General features: G+C 32.5%; 1 protein-coding gene across 1 annotated transcript; it reads right to left on the bottom strand.

Moving 5' to 3' along the window:
* Window positions 1-1,638: 1,638 nt before the first annotated feature.
* LOC132274821 (probable methionine--tRNA ligase) lies at window positions 1,639-14,435 on the bottom strand. The gene is made up of 17 exons (XM_059776159.1): window positions 14,181-14,435; window positions 13,848-13,992; window positions 12,329-12,482; window positions 11,982-12,137; window positions 10,634-10,864; window positions 10,328-10,471; window positions 8,518-8,608; window positions 8,268-8,374; window positions 8,060-8,174; window positions 6,914-7,047; window positions 6,747-6,812; window positions 6,478-6,606; window positions 6,216-6,359; window positions 5,958-6,084; window positions 2,787-3,016; window positions 2,597-2,698; window positions 1,639-2,110 (listed from the first exon to the last, which is right to left on the bottom strand). Exons 1-17 carry the CDS (start codon window positions 14,308-14,310, stop codon window positions 1,880-1,882), a joined length of 2,436 nt encoding a protein of 811 aa, XP_059632142.1. The 5' UTR covers window positions 14,311-14,435; the 3' UTR covers window positions 1,639-1,879.
* Between the last annotated feature and the right edge of the window lie 13,321 nt (window positions 14,436-27,756).

The following is a 27,756-nucleotide window of genomic DNA, read 5'->3' as shown; positions in this document are numbered from 1 at the left end:
AAAGGAATTAGAAGGAAAATTTTATTTTTTTAAGAAAATTAAAGGAATTTAAATAGGGAAAGAAACTTTTAAAGAGAATTTTAAAAATTAAAATAATTTGAGGGAGCATTATAAACAAATTTCTATATATATGTAAAAAAAATTAAGAAAATTGCTATAAAAATATAGTGGGCGGGCCAAGTCAAGGGGGCATGTGCCCCCTCCGGACATGAACGGGCCGTGATTACATTACATCAGTCTAATTTTATTACAGATCTTCAAAGTTATCGTTTTTCATATGTGATTGAAAGTTGAATATTAAGTTCTCATGAGGAGAAAATTGACAAGTGCCTTTGAGTTATATGTCAAGAAAAAATGGGACATTTTTTCACTTTTTTTTTTTAATTCCTGAAAAAGTAAAAAGTCTCGTTTTGTTGCATTTTTTAAATTATTTTTTCTTTATAAAATGCATTGCTTCTTTCTCAAAAGCTTCATTGCTCAATAAAATGTTTTTTTTTTTTTTTTAAGCCGTATCACTAAAATAAATTAAGAATGTGCATGTGCATGTGTTATATCAATGATATATTTATTAAGTAAATGTTAGAATTTTTTTCTTGAAATTATTATCCAATTGTTATCCTATGCATGCCTAACCTCCCTACATTGAATTTGCACATAGGAAAAAACAGAAAAAGCATGTTTTTGGCTAAAAGCGTCCATGCCGGTAGCCTTCCATGGGCAGAAAGGATGCATGTCAAAAAGGATTATTGCGTTTAAAACTCCTACTTGAGAAGCGTTATTATTGGAGAGTCATCATCAAACATCCTCACTCCCACAATATGACATGTTCGATTGTATAGAACTAGAGCAACCCCACAACATGACATAACTATAACATTAGCCGTGATTGTGCTCCCACTCACAATAAAAAAAAAATTACAATATCCTGTGTTCAACTGTATAGAAATAGAGCAAATTAAAATTAAAATTAAAAATATATATATAATTTTTTTAAATTACTTTTCTCTAATTTTACCTATTTTAATTTTAAAACTCTAATTTCAAACAACTAAAACATATGTGGAGATACTTTGTCAGGCTATTGTGGAACTTCTCCACATTGCGCTTTGTCGGCATCCTTATTTAATGAGATGACCTTTTTCCTATTGTTAGTCTCAAGGCCTTGATGATTCCAAGACTTCGAATTTAGCACTACAGAGCAAAATGGTCATCGGTACTTGAATCTATGTTGATTGACACATTAAAGACAATAATGGTACCAACTAGGATAATTTGGTCTGCTCCAATTATTTGAGAGATTAAATTACTCCCCTATCCCTCACAAAAGTTATAAGCATGCCATCTACTTGCATGCATTCCTGATTCATTGGCTATGCAATTGTTGGTTCATTCCAACGAATACCAGCAGAGGCATATCTACACAATCACAGAACAAAATTTTAAATCCATTTGTGTGCGCGTGTTTGAGAGAGAGAGAGAGAGAGACACAGAGAGACAGAGACAGAAATCACAAAAAGCAGCACCTATTGCCTTTTTTGGTCCATCAGCCAAAATTGAGCATCACTTATTGTCCTTCTGGTTGGCTTTCTACAGAATTTATTATAACGAAATGGTATGTATACAAGGCACAATGACAAATTGTGTCGGCAAGAAAATGCAACCAATCGTGATACCAACTCTTCCATCACTCAATACATTCATCATTTATGATGGTTCTGATTATCGTTTTACAGAATCCAGCAAAGGAAAATTGTTTTCACTATATCGATAAATCGAGAATACAATTGAAAATTTATAAGAGAACTAATGAGGCAAAATCTTGAATAAGATAATTTCTTTTTCTTTCTGTTTGAATCAAGGGTTTTTTTTGAAGACCTATCTACCTTATCGACCCATCACAAATTGTTAAAACCTTGCAAACACCAGCTGATGTGGTGAATGGCACGTCTTTGTAGCACGCTACCAGTTCTTTGTTGGTGTGCAGATCCACTTGAACTGTCTCCCAGACCTTCTTCTTGGGGTTTAAAACATCATCGGACTTGCCTTCAAATCCGGGAAATGTGACTCGTTCTCCGACAGCAGCAGATTGAGGTGGATCAACCAATTCAACCTGAAATTGCACCAGCATCGATAACGTTTGATCAGAAAACACTTAAACCTAGCTACCCCTTCGGATCCATGCCCAATGATCCAATCTTAAACACGACAACAGTATCTCTGAAACATCCCATAGCCAAAATGTCTACCAAAAGACATCTTACAGTTCAGAGAGCGACTATTGTACTGCATATTTTAATATTAGAATGTGTTTGACACACTAGTAAACACCATGCATATATAAGATGTGCAATTAAAAGACCAAGGAATAAACAAATAAATTATGTCATGTTCAAAATGCAGCCTTTATACTCTTTCTTACCATCAGCAAACTTATGCATGATTGCACATTTTACTCTTTTCTTTCTTTTAAACTCAAAGTCAGTGTGACAACTACATTACATCCTCCATTCTCAAAGGGGAGGTGCCATCAGTAAGCGAAGGGGCTTAAAACACAAAACAATAGTACGCAGATAAAAATAAAAAAGGTACTCGTTACCTTTGTGTGATCACTGTCGGACGCAGCAAGAACCATCGCTTGTGATTTTATACCCCTCATGGTTGCTGGCTTCAGGTTGCAAAGTACGCAGACCTTACGATTCTGACAGAAATATCATCATTGTGAATAAATAGTACACTAAAAATATAATCTAATATATGAGGAAACTAGAAAAGTAGAGAACAGAAACCTGCATTTCTTCTAGAGGAATATACTTGACAAGGCCACTAACAACAGTACGAGGTTGTCCTTCACCGATATCAATCTCTTCCACATATAAAGAATCGGCATCAGGATGTTTCTGGACTTTTGTAATAAGACCCACGCGGATATCAAGTCTGCTGATAGAAACTTCTGCTTCAGCAATGGTCTTGGATTTGGCTTCAGCTGTAGATTTTGCTGGGCCTTTTTTCTTTCCATCTGTCAATACAATAGCATGCTGAAAGTAAGCCACAATTTGAAACTTTCTTTTATTACATGGACATACATATAAATATATGTATTTATGTAGTGTATACATGCACAAAAGAAAGACAGTGCAAAGTTGTGCTAACAGAATTTGTGCCAAAGAAAGCCATTCATCAACCAATAATTAGGGTATCCTACAGTATAGGATGTCACAGGTAAAGGGCTTAAGCAAGTCCTAAACAACTTGAAGAGCATGAATTAGTTGTCATTCAACAAATAAAAAGAACCACATATCTCCAAAAAGTGAACAAATTAGTTTGCACGGACACAAAGAAGATGAATAGAACACCACCAACAGAAATATTGGAGTAATTAATGCACCAGGACTAAACAAAATATACAAAAATAATAAGATAATCTTTACAACCTCAATTGCTAAAAAATATACGAAGATGAAGCTTGAGAGTTTTGGCATTTCAAAAGGAAATAATGTGCTGGTGTTCTTTTTTTTTTGACAAGTAAGATTTTATTAAAAACACTCAAAAGGGGAGCAAAGCCCAAAGAAACAAAAGGGCCAAAGGGCGCCTTAGACCTTCAGAGAGGCCAAGAAAACAATAATTTCCTCCATAGATCTATAATCTCTCCCTAAAAGCCAACAAAAAAGAGTAGAAATAACAGAGAACTTAAGCATAGAAACAAGCTTCTTTTTTCCGTCAAAATATCTCATATTTCTCTCAAGCCAAATACACCACCAGATACAAAGCGGCGTAGCCCTCCAAGCGTCCTTAATGCCAGCCCCAACAGAGACGCCTCTTCAAGCCTCAATCAACCCTCTAGAGGAAAAAGGCATGGCCCAATGGACCCCAAATAATCGAAGCATCAAATCCCAACAATCTCTGGCCATGCTGCAATGTAAAAGGAGGTGATCAACAGACTCCTCATTACACAAACACACGTAACAGTGATTGACCACCACTTGATTCCTCCTCCTCAGATTATCATGAGTTGAAATCTTACCCAGGACAGAGGTCCAAGCAAAAAAGGCGACCTTGCGGGGAGCCTTGAACCGCCGAATAGACTTCCAAGGGAAGGGATCTCCGTGACCAACCGAAAGGCATCTGAAAAAGAACATAACCTCAAAACGGCCTTGCGAGTTAGGAATCCAGAACCACCAATCCAATTCCCCAAAAGAAATCACCTGGCTATACAACAGCTCCAGAAAACGAGAAACATCATCAATCCCCCAACCCTGAAAATGCCTCCTGAACTGAACATCCCAAGACAGTCTCCCATTATTAAGATGATAATGGTCAACAACCATGGCCTGTCGATGAGAAGCAATCCTATAGAGCCGTGGGAACGCGAGAGCAAGAGGGAGTCCCCCACACCAAAGATCCTTCCAAAAACTGATCCTCCTTCCATCATTAATACGAAAACGAGCATACTTGCAGAAGTCATCCCAACCCCTCCGAATAAAATGCCAAACTCCCACCCCCCTTGGACCACGCATCACCAGAGAGCACCACCCACCACGACTTTCCCCAAATTTGCTAGCAATAACTCTCCTCCATAACCAATGCCTCTCGATCCCAAACCTCCAAAGCCATTTACCAAGGAGAGCCTTATTAAAAGGCAACAACCTCCAAAACCCTAAGCCTCCAAACAGAATTGGACGGCACACTTGATCCCACCGAACCAGGTGAAAATTGAACTCTTCTCCTTCCCCCCTCCCCCCCAAAAAGAAAGTTGCATTGCAATCTTTCAATTCTCTCAGCCACTGAAGAAGGAATGTGCTGGTGTTCTGGGCAGTGGGAAGATACTCAAATATATATATTTTTATAAGCATCTCTTTAATAGAAAAGATTTCCAAATAAATTATTACCAGTTGTCCGATACGTTTCCAGAGAAAATTAAAATTATGCCTAGAAAAGCATACACAAATTTTCTTCTTCTTTTTTCCCTAAGCGAAATCTGTATGCAAACAATAAGAATTGATTTTATCAGCACCAGATTGCATTGTACAATTAAATTAGGGTAAAGTGCGGGGAAAAAAAAAAAAAAGCTATACCCCCCCAACCCACATTTTTCAAATTGAGCAAATAACGACAATTCTTCAATTTAAAGATTGAAATAACTAAAATGTCCTTCAAACAAAATTATATATATATATATATAGATAATAAAAAATAATAAAATAAGGCATCTTTAAAAACTTATAGAAACTCCCCAAAAAAAATTGAGTGGCCAAATCTTTTTGTTTTTTTTTCCCAGTAACAACACCTACATATCTTAAGGATCAGAGAAGCTAAAAGTAGTCAAATTTTAGATCTAGTAAGTGCAAAAAAAAAAAAAAAAAAAAAAAAAAAAAAAAAAAAAAAAAAAAAAAAAAAAATTAATGCTTTCCATCTGCAGAATACAGTTAAATTTGCATTTATATGATATACTAAAAAAAATTATGCCTGTTTACATGACATTGGTAGGAAGCCATTTAATTTTCAGGGATCAAGAGATTGTGAAGCATGTATAACATGCATAAAACTAAGGAGTACAAACCTAGGTAAGATTGACAATGGAGGCCTCCAAACAAATGAAACACAGCATGCATATAAAAGGGCTAGCCCAGTGTACAACACTCCCGCCACAACATGTATATCAGTTACAAAAATTGTGTCTACTGCGCAGAGCTTATGATAGGACAAAACAACTCAACTCAGCTCAACAAAGCCGTTTCCCAACTATATGGAGTCAACTACATTAATCCCAATACCTAAGCCCTGTTGTTATTTCCATCCGACTATAAGGAGGAAATAGATGCCCTGCTAGAAGATGCCTATAGAATCACACACATTTTTGTGTGCAGATAAGAGCAACATTTTCTCAAAGAAGGTGACAGAATGACAGGAAATCAATTGAACTGACAATTAAATATAATGGAAAGAAAAAAGCACGTAACCTGAAACTTTCGTTTGCTTAAGTTGTTCAGCTATCTTCTTTGCTTCAGCTTCAGCTTCTGCCTTAACAATCCTCTCAGCTTGGCTTCCAGCAAACTTCTCCCTGAAAAATTCCACTTCTTCATCTTTCTGCACATCATCAAATTGTAACCAATGAAATATCAACCAAATACATAGGTCACACTGGACCACAAATAAAATAAATAAAAACAACAACCAGCTACCAAACAACATTTACTGCAACACAATAAAATATATACCAATTCCTTAAACAATGGCTCTGGTGTTCCAATTTTGTGACCGGCAGGTAAAATCTCCCAGGGCCTACATGCCCTTCCAATATCTCCTTTTTCATCTGAAAGTGAAACTTGTGTTTCAGGTGGTAAATTGAGCTGCTTAAGTACCTAGACAGGTATTGGACAAACAACAAAACATCCCAGGAAGGATGAACATTATAAAATCTGACAAACATTATGGATATGTTCCAAAGATGCAAGAACGAGCTCCAGTTAGTTAAACTACCTCCAAAGAAAATGATGGCATAAATGGTTCCAACAGACATGCGAGAAGATATACTAGCCCCGTGGCAGTTTTCATAACTATTTTGCACGAAGATTGGTCTTCATTATAAAGCTTCCAGAATTTGCTCTCCTGTAGCAGATTATTAACATAGTAAGTCTTTAGCAGTGATTCAAAAGAAGCACAAAGCCCTCTTCTTAACTACAAATCTAACAGAATATAGGACCAAACAAGAAGCCAATCAAAGAGCTGTAAACATGTTGCAAGCTTACTTGCAGATATGCATTTCCCTCGCCAGAAATACTCATCGCGATTTTCAATCCTTGCTTTAGTTTAACCTATGCCAAATTGCAAAATGGACATTATTATTATGTAAACATGTGGAAGGGCAATATGGAGTTAAATTTGAAACAATATCATCCAGTATGGCATAAATCACCTTCTCCATGACTTCTACATATTGCTCCACGTAGTTGCCAATTTTTTCTCCCAGCGACTTGGTTAGGGGATGTGATTCTGCACCCGGAGCATCAGGGACAATGGAACGATATCCTACGTGTCTCTCATCTACTTCTGTCAATGGGCACTGTCATTTAAGTACTGTTGGAAGATGCAATTAAATATTATATACTTAAAAATAATTACATCTAGGTGTGGATATAACAAGGGGCTTGGAAACTCAAGCAAGAGGGGCGTGCCAGCATAAAATATCATAATTCCTAAAGAACCAGGAAATCCCACAGATACTTGCTGCATACGATAAAATATATGATCTTATAAATATGATAATAAAATTAGAAAACTAACAGATAGGCATTAGGCATACTTCGAGGTATGGGACAATCTCAAGTTAAACGCCATAAATACAATGGTAAACTAATCATTAATGCTCAGTTTAAATGCCAAAAGTCGTCCACTCTACTCCCACAGGCCCACCAAAACCTCTCAAGCAAAGCCTTTTGTTTTCACTACTTCAAATTTTTATTTTTTGTCTTTCAAACTAAAAACATCTAACTTTTACACATTATACCCGTTTTTTTATATATAAAAAACCATCAGCATGACCCTGCCATACCCTACATGTTTCCAGACTTATAAAGTGCATGTCTGAATAAATATTTTTAAGACATGGACATAGCACATGTTTAAATGTGTCCGCAAATATCCACATCTTTGTTGAACACCATGATGGCTCCTCTCCTTAACCTGGTCATGCTTCCTAGACTTACATGCATCAGTCTACCCAACAAAATGTATGGAAGGAAAAATATATATATATATAAAAAAACAAGAAATACACAGGCCCATTTTATAAAAGTGTCAGCGGAGAGTCAGATGACTGGATGAATGAAATCGAAATTAACTTCTTAAAGGGTATAATACAAATAATTTCTAGTTTCAATTATTCATAACGAAAACAACAACAATGAGGCATGGAAATGGCTTGTTTTATCACCGCGAAAAAATAAAGTACAGCAATAACTTCTAGACTCGTCATACACAATAAAGCTCTCAAGACTCGGAACTTATAAGCAGCACATTTTTCAAAAACTAAAAGCACAATCTGCACAAACAGCTGACCAACCTGGATCTTTAGCAATATAGCTCAAGACTCGGTTGATGAAATTGCCTAAATTATTTAGCAATTCATTGTTTAGTTTTGCTTGCAAGTCCAGCCATGTAAACAACGTGTCAGATACCTAATTATGGCAATCCCATTAGAACAGTAGGAGAGAGACAAGGAAGGATGCAAAAAGAAAATCAATGGCAGACATGTAACAAAAGAACTATACCTCTGGCCTATTAGTTAGCAGGTAATATCTCCATACTTCTACAGGTATATTTGTATCTTTTGCATCATTTCCAAAAACTCCTATGCCCTTACTCTTTGAAAACTTCCCTGCACAAAACATCCAAAATAACATGAAAGAGTCAAAACATTAGGGATTCGTGAGATACAAAGGTTATTTATGATCAACCAAAAGCCACAAGGACTCGGCCACACTGCATGTGGGTTAAACCACAACCTGACTTTTAACCAACCTGCTTCATAGTTCAAGTATTCGGTAACACTGATAGTCTTCATCAAAGTCCAGTTTTCACCAGTGCCAAGAAGCGTAGAGGGAAACATCACCTGGTCAAATTTACAATTACCAAATTTAAGATTAGCACCATCAAATAAGTGATAACGTGGTCAAAGGAACCACATTAGACGAAAAAAATTTCCACATAGTGACTACAAAAGAATCTCACCACAAACAAAAGAATTTCAGAGACCACAATAAAGCCCTATGAAATAAAAGTGTAGAGAAAGAAGACACGAAAAGCCTCCAAAAACCAAAGAGCTTCCAGCCCAATGGTATAACCTCTCCTCCCCAAATGGGGAGAGGTTGAGGGTCCAAGTCCCACTAGGGACATATCGATAACAGGTGGGTTTGTTTGGTTGAACTCTCCACCCTCAAAAAAAAAACCTCCGGAAGGAACTACAAAGTAGAAAGCTAAGTAGGATTTCTGCTTAGCAATCTAGGTTTCACCAATACAAATTTCCTCTTAGATACAGCAGATTATGACAAAAGAAGAATCCCCAAAAGGATGAGCCTCTACTGCTCAATGCTTTGCCTTGAAACGAAGATACAAAACCAGAAAAGCACTATGGACCAAATTGATTAAGCAAGATTACAGTGATGAGAAGACTATCCACCATTTGCTGACGAAATACACTTGATGGTTCCACTATAAATCACCCAATCCTAGATACAAGGTCATATGAAGTTTACACTAGGCTGGCAACTTTTGCACCGAAACAGATATTCGGTTAGTGGGCTTTGGCTTGGCCTTAAAAATGTACATAATTAACAAAGAAATCATGTTCATTTGATGGTGTGCGTGCATGAACCAACTTGGCACATTTATTAAAAGGACCACTCAAACACGATAGCAACACATCCCCTTCAAACCAGATAAAAAAATAATGCAACACTAGGGCAAAGTTAATTAACACAAACTAACAAAAGGAAATCTTCTCAATAATTCATTAATTATTGAGACATTTATTAAAGGGACCCACTCAAACACGATAGCAACACATCCCCTTCAAACCAGATAAGAAAATAATGCAAAACTAGGGCAAAGTTAATAAACATAAACTGACAGAAGGAAATCTTCTCAATAATTCATTAATTCTCAATTCCTCATCATTTAACCCTCTGGAAGTTTAGAAGAACTAACACTAATCTTGTATGCAGTAGAATAGCATACAAGTTTATTGTTAGCATTCTATTTTGAGTGCTCCCCTCTTGAGCGCCTTTAATAAAATCTTAATTATTAAAAAAATAATAATAAAATAAATAAATAAAATCTTGTATGTAGTAGCAACTAAACTAATTAGTCCAAATCTAACAGCTCTCTTGCACATTCCTTCCATGGGTGAAGGCTACTAAAGTTGCATCACACAGAATGAATTCTTTCCATTGCAAGACAACATCAACCTAAAAAAGTTCCCCTCTGGTTACATTTCAACAACATTACACCCCAGCATTTCTGATAAAGTGTAAGGGACAAATCATTCAGAATGCCATCATCATCCTTGTCTTATCCCATAGAAATGAGGTCAGCCCATTCAGAGTGTTTTAGCACCAATCCAAATTTGGCAAGCCAGGAAGTTGCATTCAAGCAATCATAAACGAGTGATGCCAAATAGAAATACTTCAACAACCACAATCAATTATCATTATGGATTTAATAGTTGAAAAAGGTTTACAAATGCGTAGAAAATATATATATATATATATATATCTAGAATCAATAAAAACGTAATATTCGCAACCTGTTCTTGATTGAATACTGTACTTACAGTGTGGAATGGCACATTATCCTTGCCCATAAACTGATATAGTTCCACATTTTCAGGATTCTTCCACCACTTCTCCCATTCAGGTGTGTAACATGAAGTTATTGAGACATATCCAATAGGGGCATCAAACCAGACGTAAAATACCTAACCATCATATGGTTGGAATAATCAATTCGCAAAACCAGAAAAATAATTCAAGATAGTTAGCCATTCTTTTTGTATGACAACTACAAAGAAACCTATTTAAAGCAAAACATGGAAAAGAAATGGAAAATCTTTCTACAAGGTGCATATTTCTCAACTAACCTTGTCGTGGAATTTCTCATGTGGAACAGGAACTCCCCACTTCAAATCTCTAGTAATACAACGTTGTTTTAGTCCTTCTTTAAGCCAAGCATTTGTTGTTTGAATGGCATTCTGACTCCACGATCCAGCCACTGACATGCTACTTATATATTCTTCTAATTTATCCTTCAGCAAAGGAAGCTCAAGAAACAAATGGTCCGTATCACGGATTCGTGGAGTGTTCTTACAGACCTGTCAACAAAACAAGCTCCGTTATGAATTAGAAGAAAACTGAATCTACAATCTTGATCATATTACCATATAATTAATTACCAACATATGAAAGAGAATGAGAAATTGGTTATCTGCTCTTAACTTCTCCGTTTTTCTAAAATAATTTGGAAACCATGGTAAGAGAAAGTCAAAAACCATAGTCTAAAGCCATTTGGAAGTCCCCTCCTCATAGAAATTGAACCTTGACAAGTACTCTGTTGGTAATCCTTGTCAAATTGGAATTTAAGAATGGTGAGAGTAATTTGACGAAATGACATTAAGCATTTGTATACTAGCCCCTAATCCAATTGTTTGGGATTCAGAAGTCAAAGAAATTATTTTATTTACTAATAGTGGTCAAATTGGTTTATTACCAATGGTTAACAACCGCTCTGATTTTCAAAACTTCATGAACATGCAAAAGAGAAATGATATCCCCACTCGGACCAAGAAAGAACTTTTTCTTGTTTAAAACCCAATTGAAGTGAAGCAGGATCAAAAACGATGACTCGCTAAATGATAAACATGTCCATTTTGCAAGTTCATTAGTGATAGAAAGGTAGCTCTTCCCTTTTCTAAGCCTAAAGGTCATAGCAATCCGGTTAAAGCGGAAGGTCTTGTAATTCCAAAAGCTAGAGGAAGCAGGCACATGAATGAAGGCAAATTTCAGTGGAAAGTGATTCCAATCAAGTCCATGCTGCAGCTTCTTTTCTGATAAATTCATTCTTTTGGATTACAAGTTATCTCCTTAAGGGAGTCTACAATCCTCCTTGAACTCCATTTCCAAAAAAATTGGGCAGAAAGGGGATATAATGGCTTTCTATGTTTTTCTCTCATTCCTCCTAGTTAATTTTGTTTATATGGAAGTTCAGTCAACCCCCATTTAAAACTCTCTTCCTTTTTTTCTCATTATAAGTTAGGTTGGTAAATAATCGGAAAAAAAAATAAAAATAAAAAAATAAAGTCCCTATCCACCCAATTAATACTCATTTTCACAAAAAATTATAAATTAATATTCATGTGACTGCATTTACGATGAGACATCAGACAGACAATAATGTCAATTGTCAACCCGGCCATATGAATATGTGCACACCTTGCATCTAGGATCATGTAGTTCTGTTGGGTTTAAAAGTTTTCCACAGTTTTCGCACTGATCTCCTCGTGCAGAATCATAATTACAACCTTGTGTCGGGCAGGTACCTTCCACGAGCCGATCAGATAAAAACCTCTTGCATGTATCACAGTAAAGCTGCATCATAAACAAAATTCCACTTGAATAAAGTGCCAAATAAAATATACGTCAAAATATTGCTCATGAAATAAGCAACCTATCAAACAGTTATAAACGAAACAACGAAACAACGAAACAAATAAAAGCCTAGAATTACGCTATGATTAGAGTAAATCAAGTTAATCTCTAAGAGAAAGTGATCTTCATACCTGCTGCATTGTGTTTTCAGAAAGCCAATTGTTCTCCATCAGTTTCTTGAAAATTGCTTGGCAAACTTCAGTTTGCTCTGGGGTGGATGTGCGCCCGAATATATCAAAACTTATGTTAAACCATTTATAGACCTCCTTGTGAATTGCATGATATCTACAGGAGCAAGGGAAGTAACATTCAATAATAAAAAATAAAAAGGAAAAAGAAAGAAAAAAGATAAAAGATAAAGTGATAAACATGCTACATATCTTCATTCTTCAAGTTATTGACGTCATGTTTACAAACTGCCTGTGTTTTCATGATGAATAATTTACTTCCAAGTATAATTTTTTTCAATGAATAGAAGAAAAGCTCCAACAGGAGTGTGTCAAGTCTTATTGAGTAATACTAACTTCGGTTGTGCATTTTTCTAATTAAGCATAATCATTGGATTATCTTGGGAACAAATAATAGATATACCATAAAAAAGAATACAAATGAATTGGATCTTAACCACAACATTAGTACGTTTAATAAATCCAAAACAATAAAACAACCTACACCAGAGATCTGCATGAGCGTCATCTTTATCTTCATCTTAAACAACAATAACCATCCATCAACCCACTAATTTCAAAAGTTTCACTGTCTTCTCCGGTTTGGAAGATTTAGCAGGTTGTATGTTTTTGTTTTATAGTAGCATTTTTCTTGTTTAATACAAATCTCCATGAGATCCTTACTTCTGTGGGCAGCAAAAAGATTTCAAGATATAATGCCCATTTGGCCCAGCTGAATAAATACATTTTAATATGATTTTTATTTCGGAGACCCAAAAGAACTACTTGATCACCAATGTCTCCTAAATACATCGAGGAAGGAAATCAATTTACTAACAAGGGTCCAGGCAGTTGTGTCTAGGCATGGTTGTTTAGGCCCTTTAACAAGGCAATGACCATAAAACTTAGACAAGGTTTTAAAAAGGTGTTAAATTGTCTTTCATCATTAAAAGGAAAAACAAGTACTGACAACTTCGTCTCTTAGCCATGTTCGGGTAAAAAACAAACATCCTCTGAGGGCCTGTTTGTTATTGTTTTCAAAACTCTTTTCATGTTCAGTTTCCACTCTTTTTTTACTTTCAAGAACAGAAGCAGGTCCTAAATTTTGAAGAGTCTCCTGGATAGCCCAACTTCTATTGCTTCTTCTATTAATTTATTCAGAAGAACAACAAAAATAAATAAATAATTTTTTTTTTTTTTTTTTTTTTTTTTGGGAAAGTAAATAATAAATAATCCAATCAAAGGATCTAATAAGCTTTCTGAAGATTCTATATATATACAAATATATATATATATATCTAATTTTCCTTTTTAATTACACGGATGATGCAATAGGGCTATAAGCAATTAGTTGATTTCAAGTTTAGGTGAACCTGGCCTTTTCACTGGTATCTTTCTCACGCCTATTCGGCTACTGTAACATTGATAACATAATCTGAAAAAGAAATTGATAAAATCATAAACTAAAATTTTAAAACATTACTTGTCGCAAATCTCCTTAGGCGTACAATTCTCCTCCATTGCCTTCGTCTCCGTCGCCGTCCCATACTCATCAGTCCCACACACATATATGGCATTGTAGCCGCGAAGTCGACAATACCGAGCAAACACATCCGCACTCAATACACCTTCACATAAATAACAAACAAAAAAAAACTAAGTACAACGCACATATGTACACACAATAATGCATGTGTGTGTAGAGAGATGACAAGTGAATTCATTCTGCTTGTACAACACACATACACATATATATACAGACAATTATGCGTGCTTGTGCGTGGAGAGAGAGAGAGAGGAAGGGTATTGTGATTACATCCGATGATGTTGCCTAGATGAGGGACGTTGTTGACGTATGGCAAGGCGCTAGTGATGAGGATGTTTCGTTCGCCGGGGATCGGAAGTTTCGTATCTTCCCCATCTGCTCCGCCGCCGGTGGATCCCATCTGTGAATTGTGAATTCTAGGGTTTTTGTGTTGATTATATGAAAACGGGGCTTAAATTTGTACTGCCGATGTGGTTTACCAGTGTTGAGAGAGATGATTTTTAGAACAGTGTGCTTATATATATTTGGGGAAAGTGGAATGCTCGATGACCTGTTAGGGTAGATCAACTGAAAGAACTAGCCTTGTGTTTGCTGGAAATTACGATTGTAAACATATACTGTACTATATAAAATTATAAACTTGTATGAACAAAAAAATTATACATTTAATGGAAAATGATGTAGTTTTCTTTTTCAATAAAATTATAATTTTCACATTCTACGATTGTTTAAAGCTATTTTTCGTAGGGTGGGTTTGAAGGGGGAGGAAAATATTAGTTATGCGGGATAGGAAAGGGAAGGGAAACATAATTTTAATTTTTTATTGTGTTTGATTCGTTAATGAAGGAAAAAAAAGGAAAGGATAATAATTATGTTTGGGAAAAGGAAAGGAAAGAAAGAAAAAGAATTTATTTTAATAAATGAACTATTATACCCTTTTATACTTTAAAAGATATATATATATATATGTATAGTCTCCTATGGCCACAAGACAAGAAAAATAATAATAAAAAATAGGGCAAATCATTTCAGCCTCGTCTCGCCTCCATCTCTATTATATATATGTATAGTCTCCTATGGCCACAAGAAAAGAAAATTAAATAAATAAATAGGGCAAATCATTTCAGCCTCATCTAGCCTCCATCTCTATTATATATATATATATATATATATATATAGTCTCATATGGCTACAAGAAAAGAAACAAATAAAATAAAATAAAAAATAGGACAAATCATTTCAGCCTCATCTCACCTCCATCTCTATTTTTTATATATATATAGTCTCCTATGGCCACAAGAAAAGAAAAGAAAAAAAAAAATTAAATAAAATAATAGGGCAAATCATTTCAGCCTCATCTCACCTCCATCTCCATCTCTATTCTCGTTCTCAACTCTGAACTTACCCTCTCTCTCTCTGCATTACAAGAATCAGAAGTTCAAAACCCATATCTGTCTGCAAGAAACAAAAGTTCAAAACCCGTATCGGTATATCATTTCAGATTGTTCAAAAAATCAAAACCCATATCTTTCAGTTTCCATCGCCGCTGTTCCAGTTCGGGTTCACCGTTCGCAAGCTTTAATCACCGGCCCGCCGTCCCTCATTCTCTCTGCAACTGCTAACTTATATGTATATTGTTTTGCAAACTTGTATAATCTTGAGGGTAAAATTGGTATCACAGCTCCTCCATCAGCCATTGTCTTCACTTTCCTTCCGTTTCCTCCCATTTTTGGGAGGATAAAAAAAACATTGTTGAAGCTTTAACATAACATTTCAAACCTTTCCCTTTCCTTCCAATAATTTTTATCAAACACAAATTTTTAATCCTCCTCCATCACCTTTCCTTCCCTTTCTATCCTTCTCCATTGCACCACACTGACCCTAAAAGTATGGTGGCACTCCCTTTTGTAGAAGGGATTTGCATTTTTTTATTTTAACATTTAATACCAATATAGTATTACTTTTAGAATGTGCATAGCACTCACATTTAATAATAAAAATAAAGTTTACTTTGGAGCATATATTTTAATTTACTGTTTCATTTTGAAGGTTTGTCAAAAATATATTTTAATCCCATTTCTCTTATTTTTGTCCGGCCGAGATATAGTTAAAAAAAAAAACGCCATTTCTATGTTAATTTGTTAAAAAGATCTCTTGTAATAACTAATACGCCTATTGTGCAAATCGACCTCTTATTATGTAAAAAGAACTCCTGTAATGAAAAATAAAAAAATAAGAATAATAAGGTGTAGAAAATTATATATGCACAACCCACTAATTAAAACCATACACCCTTTCACCACAGGAAGGGGTATTTTGGGGATTTCGGTCCATTTATGAGAAACTTTCTAATAGCTACTTTCTGAACAAGAATTAAATTTTGCTTGTGGTTACGTGGTCAAGTAACTATGTTCCTATTTACATATTGAATATAAATAGGCTACATATATATTGTGTGTGTTCTTATTTTATTTTTGAGTGTTTATTATTTCCACGTATACATATTTGGTTTATACACAGGGACATTTACATATAAGTGGAAGTAACAAAAGCATATTACCAACTCATGAGGGTAGTTTGCATATTTACATATCATGAACCCATCCAAAGTGAAGACTTTCATTTTGAATCCTTTCATAAGTTAAAATAATATTTTCACCCCTAAAGTTTATTTTTATGCACAATTTACCTAAAGAATAACTTGTAGACATTTTAGAATTTCTTCAACTAGCACTTAGAAACTGTTATATTTCACTTAAACTCGGTAATACAACGCATGGCCTTCGATGAAGAATAGAACAACTTAGATCTAGAATTACTTTTATACATAATATTTCAGAAGCTAGAAGACAGAGTTTTTAATTAGGTTTATGAACAAAGTAAATTTTAATAACCTAGACACCTCGATAAAAAGACTCGCATAAAACTTAGATTATATTAAAGCGACAGTTGAACAAACGTCTAGTTCCAGAAATTTAGATAATAAAATTATAATTTCCGCCATTAAAGATATAAATAGTAATATAAAAGATATAGCTTAAAATCAAAAAATAATTATAGATTATTTAAAGTCATTAAAAGAATATATCCAAATGTTATTACAATAATTTATAAGCACCAGTAATCCTGATTACCTACAAGCATTAGCTGAGATCTATAAAATAGATAAATAAAATATAGGATTTATAAGTTTTACGATAGACGTAAAATCAAACAATATATATATTAGACAAAACAACGTTTTAATTCAGTTATTACTCCAGTTATCTGAAAAAAGTTAACAAACTTGAACAAAAATTATAAGTAATATAAGAAAGTATTCATAGAGAATCATCTAAAGAAATAGCAGAACTTTCAGATAAAATAAAAGATATAAAATTATCAACTAATCATTTTTCGATTAAAAGCACCAAGCGTATAAATCTTTTACAACCACATAGAGAATGGCCATTGTCCTTAGAAAAGCTAAAGAAATAATGAGGGTAGAAGATCTATATGATAATGAACACGATGCTCAAAATTATATAGAAAAATGAATGGAGAAAGTATCTAATAAAGTTAATCGTTATTTTAATAATTTATTAAATTTTCAAGGTAATATATACAATCATCTTAGTCAAAGATAGATAAATGTAGTGAACAACTAGGTAATTTTAGATCTCATAACACCAGAAACTTGTCAAGAGCTAGAAAAAGGTAAATTAGAACTTATGCATTTAGGCGTGATAATAATTTGAATAGTAGGATTAAATAAATCAGAAGCAGGAACCAGAGCACTCGCATATATTTATGATGATCGATGGAATAATCATCAATAGGCACAGATAGCTAGCGCTGAAATAGATCTAGCAGCCAACGCAACCATTACAGGCTGTATTCCTAATTTCATTATGACCACTAGAGAATTTAGTAAACATATAAAAATAACTATATCTACAAATGGATATAATATGACCGAACAATATGAAAACTTATTGATTAATAGTTTATTCATGGAAAAAATAGTTAATCAATATAACTTAAAGTTCAAAGCTTAATTCAGTGGAATTGTTAAACCTTTTAGTAACAAATATATCCAGATGATAGAAGTTAGGAAAGTAAGCAGTATAACCCATGAAGGAACATAATGGGAATTGCCAAATCTTACTAAAACAACCCAAAAGATTCTCGAAAACAATATGATATATGTAAAACATAGTGGAGAAGCTAGTATAAGGTTCAGTAATTATAAAAAACAAGATAACTTAAAAGATGATACCGAGGAATAATTCTTAACTACCTTAGTATAAATAGAATCTCCCAAATAAATAAATGTTTTTTATGATAGATTAGAAGATGAAATTTTAGATAAAATAATGTATGATTTTGACAATTTATAAATATAAGACTTACAAGATGAGTATCCAGAACCAAAATACAAACTTATAGAAAGTATTTACCTAGGATAAGGAAATAACGATGATATTAAGAGAAATATTTTAAACGTAGGATTTGAATCATTCTATACAACATATGAGTTATACACATTAAAAGAAGAATTGAATGTAGTAGAACATAGAGAAGGAAAAGAACCAGAGGGATCAACATCTTAGTCAGTCGACCAAGAAACGACTGACCAAGGAAAGACTAACGCCACAGGTAGCACTAATACTATAAATGACGACTATACCACTGGACAAAGGTTAAATCCAACACAATAAACCTATGTAGAAAATAAAAATATCCCAGATATGTACACATAGACACAAAGCCGTAGATATTACGATAATATACTAGCACAACAAGCAGGAATGATATTAGACATAACACGACACAATCCCCAAGATTGGGCAAAAGTAATCAAAAATTGGGTACAAGATTGTATTAGGCAATCTATTCTAACCAATTTTGATAATAAAACACAAGCCCTAAATTATTGTGAAACTTTATTAAGGGGAATAATCCATGATTGGTGGCAATCTTACAAAATGACTTATCCTAATGATTATGCCCTCTTACGTGACAATTTTACAATTCAAGATTTTACTAGCCTAATAAAAAATGTGTTAGTTGGCGAAGATAGATTATTAGACGAAACCCTAATAAAACAAAACGAAGCTTCACGTAATTTAGAATTACTACATATTTGCGATTTTCGATATATAGGAGATTATACCAATCAAATTTTTGAGTATTTCGCAATCACAGGCAAAACAGGAGATAAAACCCCTAATAGATAGATATCTTCGGAAATTACCCAAAAGTATAGGAACTAAGATATAGGAAAAATGGTTAGAAAATTTCAGAAGAGATAGGAAAACCATGGGAGATAGAGTAAATCATGTTTATAATATGTTAAAAGCAGAATGTAGACAATGTAAGGAATACAAACAAATTAAAAAATAATTTTATTATTAATGTAGGCAAATAGATTTTCCACCACAGTACGGTTGTATGGCTCAGAAAAATTTCAATTATAAGCGTAATAAACCTAAAAAATATAATCTACATAAAAGTAAGACCTACAAGAATTATCGTAATAAAAAAACCTTATTTCAAAAATAACCCTAGACAATTTAGAAAGCCGCCTTGGTATAAAAAATAAAAAAAATAAAAAAAATAAAAAGAAGAAGAAGAAGAAGATAATAATAATAATAATAATGATAATAAAGATAACAAGGACAATAAATTAAGCAAACACATTACCCACAAAAGAAATAAATTGCAAATGTTTTATTTGTGGAGATCCAGGACATATAAGACTAAATTGTCCTTATAGATACAAACTGAATCTTATCAAAAGAATATAAGAAAATATCAATATACTTGAAGATATTGAAGAACAGATAGAAAAATTATATGAATTAGAAAATATTTATGATTTCGAAGATGATAATGAAAGTATATATAGTATCAAAAACATAGATAATAATTTCGATAATGATGAAGACTTTGAGCAACGACTTCATTCAATAGAAGATTTCATTTACACTATAATTAATCTATCATGTCAATATACTTTAGTTAATTTTCATTTCTCATCTTTTGACTGTAAATAATGTAGTGCATCAATTAAAGAAGGTCATTACTGTAAAGACCATTGTAAAACTTTATTATGTCATGACTATTACTCAAAATATGAAGGTAAGCAAGAAGCTACTATAGTTGAATCTATAAATTCAATATATAAACCATCTAGTCTAATCCAATTCCCGGTAACATTAAAATTTAAAGAAAAATTAGTTCAAATCTCAGCTATGTTAGATACTGGAACATCTAAAAGCATAATTCAAAAACATTTAGTGCCGGAAAAATCATTAATAAAATTAAACTATAATGTTAATATGAATCAATATAATAATAAAAAACTTCCTATAACTCATTGCGTTCAAAATATTCATATATTAATTAACAACGAGAAGTTCAATTTACCATAGACTTATGTAGTTAATAATATTCCTAGTACATATGATTTTATTTTAGGATTAAATTTTATAAATTCACTCACTGGAGGATTCATGTATACCCCTGTGGGTTTACAGTTTTTTTAAAAATGAACTTTTATTCCATCCAACCCTCCTTGGATTCCTTAGAAAGAAAAATGAGTTATTACGTATGTTAATACTTTACCTATGACAAAATAAACTACAGAAAACTTATTTGATGTAACTGAATTTTTAAAAGATGTTTCTGAAGCATTAATGTTTCTCATTCATCTAGATGAACCAAAAATTTTCCTTAATAATAAAGCTATACTTAAAAATTCTAAATTAAACACAGATAATCTTTTAAGACGAGCTGAAACAATTGAAATTTTAGGAGAAGATCCCTAGAAACATTGGTATAAGAATAAAATCGAAGCAAAATTGAATATAATAAATCATTTCATAACTATAAAAACTCAAGATAATCCTCATACCCTAGATGATCAAGAAGAATTCCAAAAATAGATCATAGAACTTTTATTACTCAGGGTAATACGAAAAAGTAATAATAGACATAGGAGTCCAACTTTTATGGTTAGAAATCATGCTGAAATAAAAAGAGGAAAATCACATATAGTTAAAAATTATAAAAGATTAAACGATAATACTTATGATGACAGTTATAAAATTCCTAATAAAGATATTATAATAAATCGAATACAAGGTATGAAATGGTTTTTTTAATTTGACTGTAAATCAAGATTTTGGCAAATCCGTATGATTGACGAATCCATTGAATGGACTGCATTCACATGTCCTGAATGACATTATGAATGATTTGTTATGCCTTTTGGATTAAAAAATGCACCATAAGAGTTTCAATGAAAAATGGATACCATATTCAATAAACATTCAAATTATGCTGTGTTTACATAGATGATATTCTAGTCTTCAGTCAAACTAATAAAGAACATAGAAAACATCTTGAAATAATACTAAATGAATTTATAACACAATGATTCATTATAAGTAGTAAAAATATGATATTAGAAAAACAAGAAATATAATTCTTAGGCTTATTTATAAAATAAGGAAAAGTAGAACTACAATCACATATTGTTCAGAAGATTTTAAATTTCTCTGATAAATTAAAAGAGACCAAATTATTACAAGCATTTTTAGGATTATTAAACTATTGTCGCAACTTTATTCCAAAATTAGGACAATTAGTAGGACCATTATACTCTAAATTGGTCAAAAATATTTTAATACTCAAGACATAGAATTAGTTAAGAAAATTAAATCTCTAGTTACTCAGTTAGAACCTTAACAACTCCCGATTGAAAATAGTTACAAAATAATTTAAACCGATGCATCAACACAAAGATAAACAGGTTTACTTCTTCAAAGACCTACAAAAGAATCTTTTCGAAAAAAAAGAACAAGTTTGTCGCAATGCTAATGGAACCTTTAATAAAACACAATCTATTTTACCAGCAACGGATCTAGAAATTTTAGGAGTAACTAACTCTATTGAAAAATTTCAGATATTCCTCAATAAAGAATTTCTTATAAGAACAGATTGATAATATAGTTAAATTTACAAACAAAGCAAAATAACAACGAATGTCTGCAAAAAGATATATTTCCTTTATTGACTGTATTACTGGAAGAGGTTTTAAACTCATATTTGAACATGTCAAAGGAAAAGACATTTATTTAGTAGATATTTTATCTCGTTTATTAATTGATTGTTAAATTTTGCAGGAATGGAAAAAAGTAACAACAATAGCTATAGCCTTATACCAGACATTTCTAATCCTCTTTTAATTATCCAAAACCCAGCTCAACAGTTTCGCACTAGACATAATTTTTTTCCTAACTGAAAACTTATTTTAGATAATATTTGGTTTTCTAGACATAATCCCGATATAATTCTCATCAGAAATTTAAATACTTTAAGTGAATATTTTGTAACATCTAACTAAGCCCATCAGAATATACAGAAAGAGCACCAGATTCTCACATCTCATTTTAAAAAGCTAAATTTAGTATATCAAAATACAATAGAAAACCCCACAGCTGAACTAACCATGTCTGAACAAAAGACTAATAAAGATCAAAATCTTCAAAAAGTTCAATTTCTACAGGTACAAACCAAGTATGCTAATCTATTACCCATCTTCTCTTCAACTTAGAGAGAAATCCTTAGACAACAAGTCGAGCTCTGACGACCTAAAAGACCTAATCCTTGAAGAAGCAGAGTCTGATGGATTCAAAAAATGGGTTGATATCCAAAACTACCTAAAAAACAATAGTTCACCTAAAGGAGCCCGATACAATTATTATTTTTTACAATTTATACAAACATGCAAATTCATATCTACTATAATTTTATTAGACATAGACCTTGTTTTTTACTGCCCTATTGATATAACCAGAAAAACCTGTTTTTCCACAAAAACAACCAAATATTTCATAAGCAAGCTCTTAAAATTAGGAATGGTCAATAGCATTTATATACCAAAAGACATGCCATTAGAATATTTAGACGCTTTAGGTAACCTTCCCAATCGATTAAACCAAGCCATTGTTTTCGAACAAAAACAAACCCAAAATTTCATGCTATAAAGTCCAATTGTCCTTCAAATCCACAACACTCCTCCATAATGGGTAAAAAATGGAGCTATAATTCTCAGACAACATCAAATTTACATTCATTCCGATCCTACAAAAGTTCTGACCCTAACAAGACATGTCGATTTTGTAAACAACTTTCGTAATGATATTGAACCAGCCATCTTTGACCATTTGATGTACTATAAAGCTTATCGATAACTTAACCCAAGTTATAACCATGGTTTCAGACTTTTCGGCCATAATGTAAATGTGAAAATTTTCATCAAAGCCAGAATCGCCTATATCATCTGATCTCCTTCAGAGATTGAGATATCTCCAGAGATTGAAGAAATAATAAATGAAGAAAATGTGTTGGTTGAGCAGTACGAGAAAGCTTACAAAAATGAAGGAACCAACTCACCAGACATCTCATTAGATAGCGGTACTGACAGAAATTTGTCTAATGTGTCAGAAGTCTAAAGAGCATAAAAAAAAAAAAAAAACAGATTCTCCATCAGTGTACAGACTCTCCAATAATATCAAGATAAAAAGCAAGTCCAAAAGCAGATTTGTAACAGTATATAAAAGCAACCAACATCCATCAAAAGTAGATTCCAAAGACAAAAGTCAAGTTGAAAATAGTTTAAAGATAAGGGTGCCCCGCAATAATTCAATGAATTTTTTCTTCAAAGCATCTTACGTCTCAGCCATCTATGCCATATCTGCAATCTCAAGCGTTGATCCATCTCTCAAAAAGGAGGCCCTCAGTTCAAGTGAAGATCATCGAGTTTTAGAGCAATCAAGTTAAGAACCATCAAGCATTCCAGCTTTCAGCCATAGTTTCTTAGTGTGATTTTCTTTCAGTGTGTTTCCTTTTTTAAAATATTGTGTGAGAATATATCTATGTATAAACAGTGTGTATCCATGTATATATTTTTCATAAAATAAATCATCTAATTTGCTCTCATTCAAAATTTTCTTATCCCCATTTAGTATTTTCAGTACTTTCGGGCAAAAACTTCTGTCGACAAAAAGATCAAATATATAAATTTTATTTAGCTAGACAGTGCAAATCCTAGAATTTTCTTGAATCCAACCAGTATAAACAACTTTAGTTTTAATTGAGTAATTTCTTCTGTGAATTGACTCGAACTGTTAGCTTGTTGGCCTGTTCTTGCCGGTGTTCAGGCGTTCTTACAGGGTATTTTCAGAGCGTTATCAGGTTCGACAGTCATTTCTGTGATTTAATTGTTAATTTTATCTCTATGTTATTTGCATGCTTTTATCTGGTTCGATTGAATTTAATTTTGGTATCAGAGCCTATACTATTTCGTTAAATTTAAATATATATAACATCTTTTGTCTAAAGAAGTCTAGAAGTCTATATTAATCTACTGTGAAACTTTAATTTAGTGGGAAAAATATTAAATAGTTTGTTTAGGGATCTTTCTTTAAGTTTATTTCATGTTTTAAGGCTTTTATGTTATTATAAAATATAGTTTGGGTCATTATAGTAAAATAGATTGTTGTGTGGTCCAAAATAGAATTTAAGTCCATTTTATAAAAATAGGTCGTGTGGTCCTTCCATTTTTAAGAAAAAATTTGTATGGTCCTCTCATTTTCTAATTGAAGCCCAACTCTAACCTCATTACATTGTAGTATTTGGGCCTTAAGCCCATGTATTGGTAAAAATCCCTTATACATATGCATAATTTTTTTATTTTATTTTTCCCTATACATATGCAAAATTATATGGGTACGTTGTTGACACTTTTTATGCATTGTTTTTTATTTTATTTACTTATACATGTTTTTAGTTGCATAAAAAACTGCAAGTTGTGGTTATTTTTCATATTAAGGTTTATTAATTTTTCCAACCTTGTCGTAACTGTTTTTTCAATGAAGTTTCTAGAGACCATTTCTTCTGGTGTTGTCATAAACTATTGTGTTATTGTCAAATATACCGTGGTCTGATTTGCAAGTGAAGGAAAGTAAAATAGTATCGCTCCGGTTCATCAATCAAACAAAGGGGCACTCTATGAGCAGCAAATTGATGAAAAATATATTTACTTCTATTTGGTGTGTTTGGAATGAAAGAAATAGAAGATTTTATGGTGCACGGATTGTTCATGGCAAGGGTTTTTTTGTACTTTCCCTTTGTATATTTGACACTGTATGTTAATTTTATTTTATTTTTATTTTATTTTATTTTCTAACTTAACATATAAAAAGAATATTGTTCAATAGTAAGGAAGGAAGAAGTGTGAAAATAAAATATTATTCAGTAAAAATGATACAAGAAAATAAAGGATGATAGGAGGGATGTGTCATATTTTCTTTTTTATAAATTTTTATCAGTCCAAAAATAGATGAAAGAGAGAGAGATTTATTATAATCACACAACACTCAAAGAATAAAGAATTAACAAGGAATAATTAACTCAACACTCAAGAATAATGAATTAACAAAGACAAGGAACAATCAACTCAACACTCAAGAATAAAGAATTAACAAAACAAGATACAATTAACTCAAAGCTAAGATTGATAAAGCAAACTTGTATCCCTTTATTCGTTCTCCGCCTCTATTTATAAGAAATTTTGAGTAATTGAGTCCGGGCTCCGTTTGGTTAGATAGAATTGGGAAGAAAAGAGAATAGATAAAAAAGAAAATTTATTTTATAGCATGTATTTGGTTAAGGTGAAAATTATTTAAGAAAATTGTATTGAAGAGCATAAAAGTTACTAAAAATATTTATACTTACCTAAATTGTCCTTATTTTATATTTTTCTTATTTTATAAAAATAGTAAAATAATAAAATAAATAGTAGAATAATAAAGAATTAATTAGTAGTAATATACATCTAAAAAATGATATAGTTTTCAATTAATTGACACTTACAAATTACTATTCATAGAAGTCTAAGTTAATTCAAACTCTGCCACTAATAAAGTTATTATTGGTTTGTAATTCTTTGAAATCTAGTATAAAATAAAATAATTATGGGTGGCTTACAATTATCGATATAGTTGGTGGATAAAATAAGAATGCAAAATAGAAAGACATTGCTTTCGCGAGAAAATTTTATTTTTGCGTGTTTTGGGCATGAAACATTTTGGGAAAATAACAAGTTGCGATAATTCAAATTTTCGAGAAAGTTTTATTTTCATTATATCCAAACTCTAAAAAAGTTATAAAATTTCACTTTTCTTTATTTTTTTAGTTGATTCTACCTAACCAAAAGCCTAACATTTTCCTTATACTTGGATGGCAACGGTGGAGTTAGGACGCGTTTGGCTAAACCCTACTTCACCCCGTTATAAAATCTATCACACCAACTTCGCCTCATATACTACGTTTATTGCAAAGTGCGGCGGGGTGGATTGGGTTATATCACTTTATTACGTAGTAAAAAAAACTAGCCAAATGTGCTCAAATTGGATGATAAATAAGCTGGCCCAACTTTTAAATTACTAAATATATTAATGGATATTTCTAGTAAAGTAACAAGAGTTTTAAAAATATAAAATATTATATATACATATATATATATATATATATATATATATATATAAAAGGTACATATATAATCGGGGCAGGGTCGGGACAGATTTATCATTAAATCCGCCCCCGCCCCAAACTCACTTTGGGTTTTCAATTATTTTATCATATCTATCCCAAATCTATTTAGGGGCCACTAAATTCACCTTATTAGGAGCGAAGGTGGGGTGGAAACCCGCCAAATTGGAGGAAATTGCCGTCTATTACTCAGACGCAGTGCAATTACAATGCAATTTCCCTCAAGAATCTTAATTACAGTGCACTTTCGTTATACTTGGATAGTAATCCTTCTTCTAATAAGATTGTTTACCAAAAATGGGTTTATCACATGTATTGTAATTGGGCTTGAAATCACACTATTTGGCCCCTCTTATTGAGTCCAATCCATCGGGCATGATTAACCCGGCCCAATCTCCATGTTGAGGCCCAAGTCAGAAGTTTAATAGTCTTCATATTTTTTTGGTGGTTCCCTCTTATACTGATGTGTCAACCTACTGTTGGTGAGGAATTATTTTCCCTCCACAAATACTATTATAAATTATACAATTTTTAAATTACAATATTATTCTCTATGTCTATACATTACAATATTGTAGATATTACCGAACATAATGGTAAAAACAAACAATTTAAAACTTTTTATTTCCTTCTCCGTAACAAACATAATAAATTGCTCTTCCATATTATCGCACAAAAAGTAGGGAAAATAATATATTCCTTGGAAATATATTATCCATCCATTCTTCTTTCCCTTTCATCAAATCTTTTATTTTCTACTAAACGGAGCATAAAAGTTACTCGTCTTTATAACACTTTTAAAGTACTTTTTTTTTTAACACTTTTAGGACACAGTGAGATGATTTTATAATTATTATTTTTCAAAATAATAAATTTCAATGCAATTTAAAACATATTATGAATTAAGTTTACAAATAATATAAAATTTAAGGAAAAAGAAGAAGAAGAATCGTCTAGTTCTAAGCTTCAAGCCAGTGATTTCATCCATTATTATAATGGTAAAATGAGTAAAAAAATTTACTTTTTACATATATTATTATTTTTTAACATATCTATGTCGTATCCCTGGACATTAACATGTGACCAATTGGAGTAACCTGAGGAGATACAATTAGACAAACAATATATATATATATATATATATTGAAAACAAAAACCTTGGACAAATCCAGTTCACAAATCCTCTTCAATTAACAATCAACATTGGCACAGCAGTTGAAAATGCATCTCAAATCCATTAAAA

This window comes from Cornus florida, unplaced genomic scaffold, assembly GCF_030987335.1.
Source record: "Cornus florida cultivar Cherokee Brave unplaced genomic scaffold, ASM3098733v1 CherokeeBrave_3.0.0_Hap2_Chr09, whole genome shotgun sequence".
NCBI lineage: Eukaryota > Viridiplantae > Streptophyta > Magnoliopsida > Cornales > Cornaceae > Cornus > Cornus florida.
This window is presented reverse-complemented; position numbering and strand designations above follow the sequence as displayed.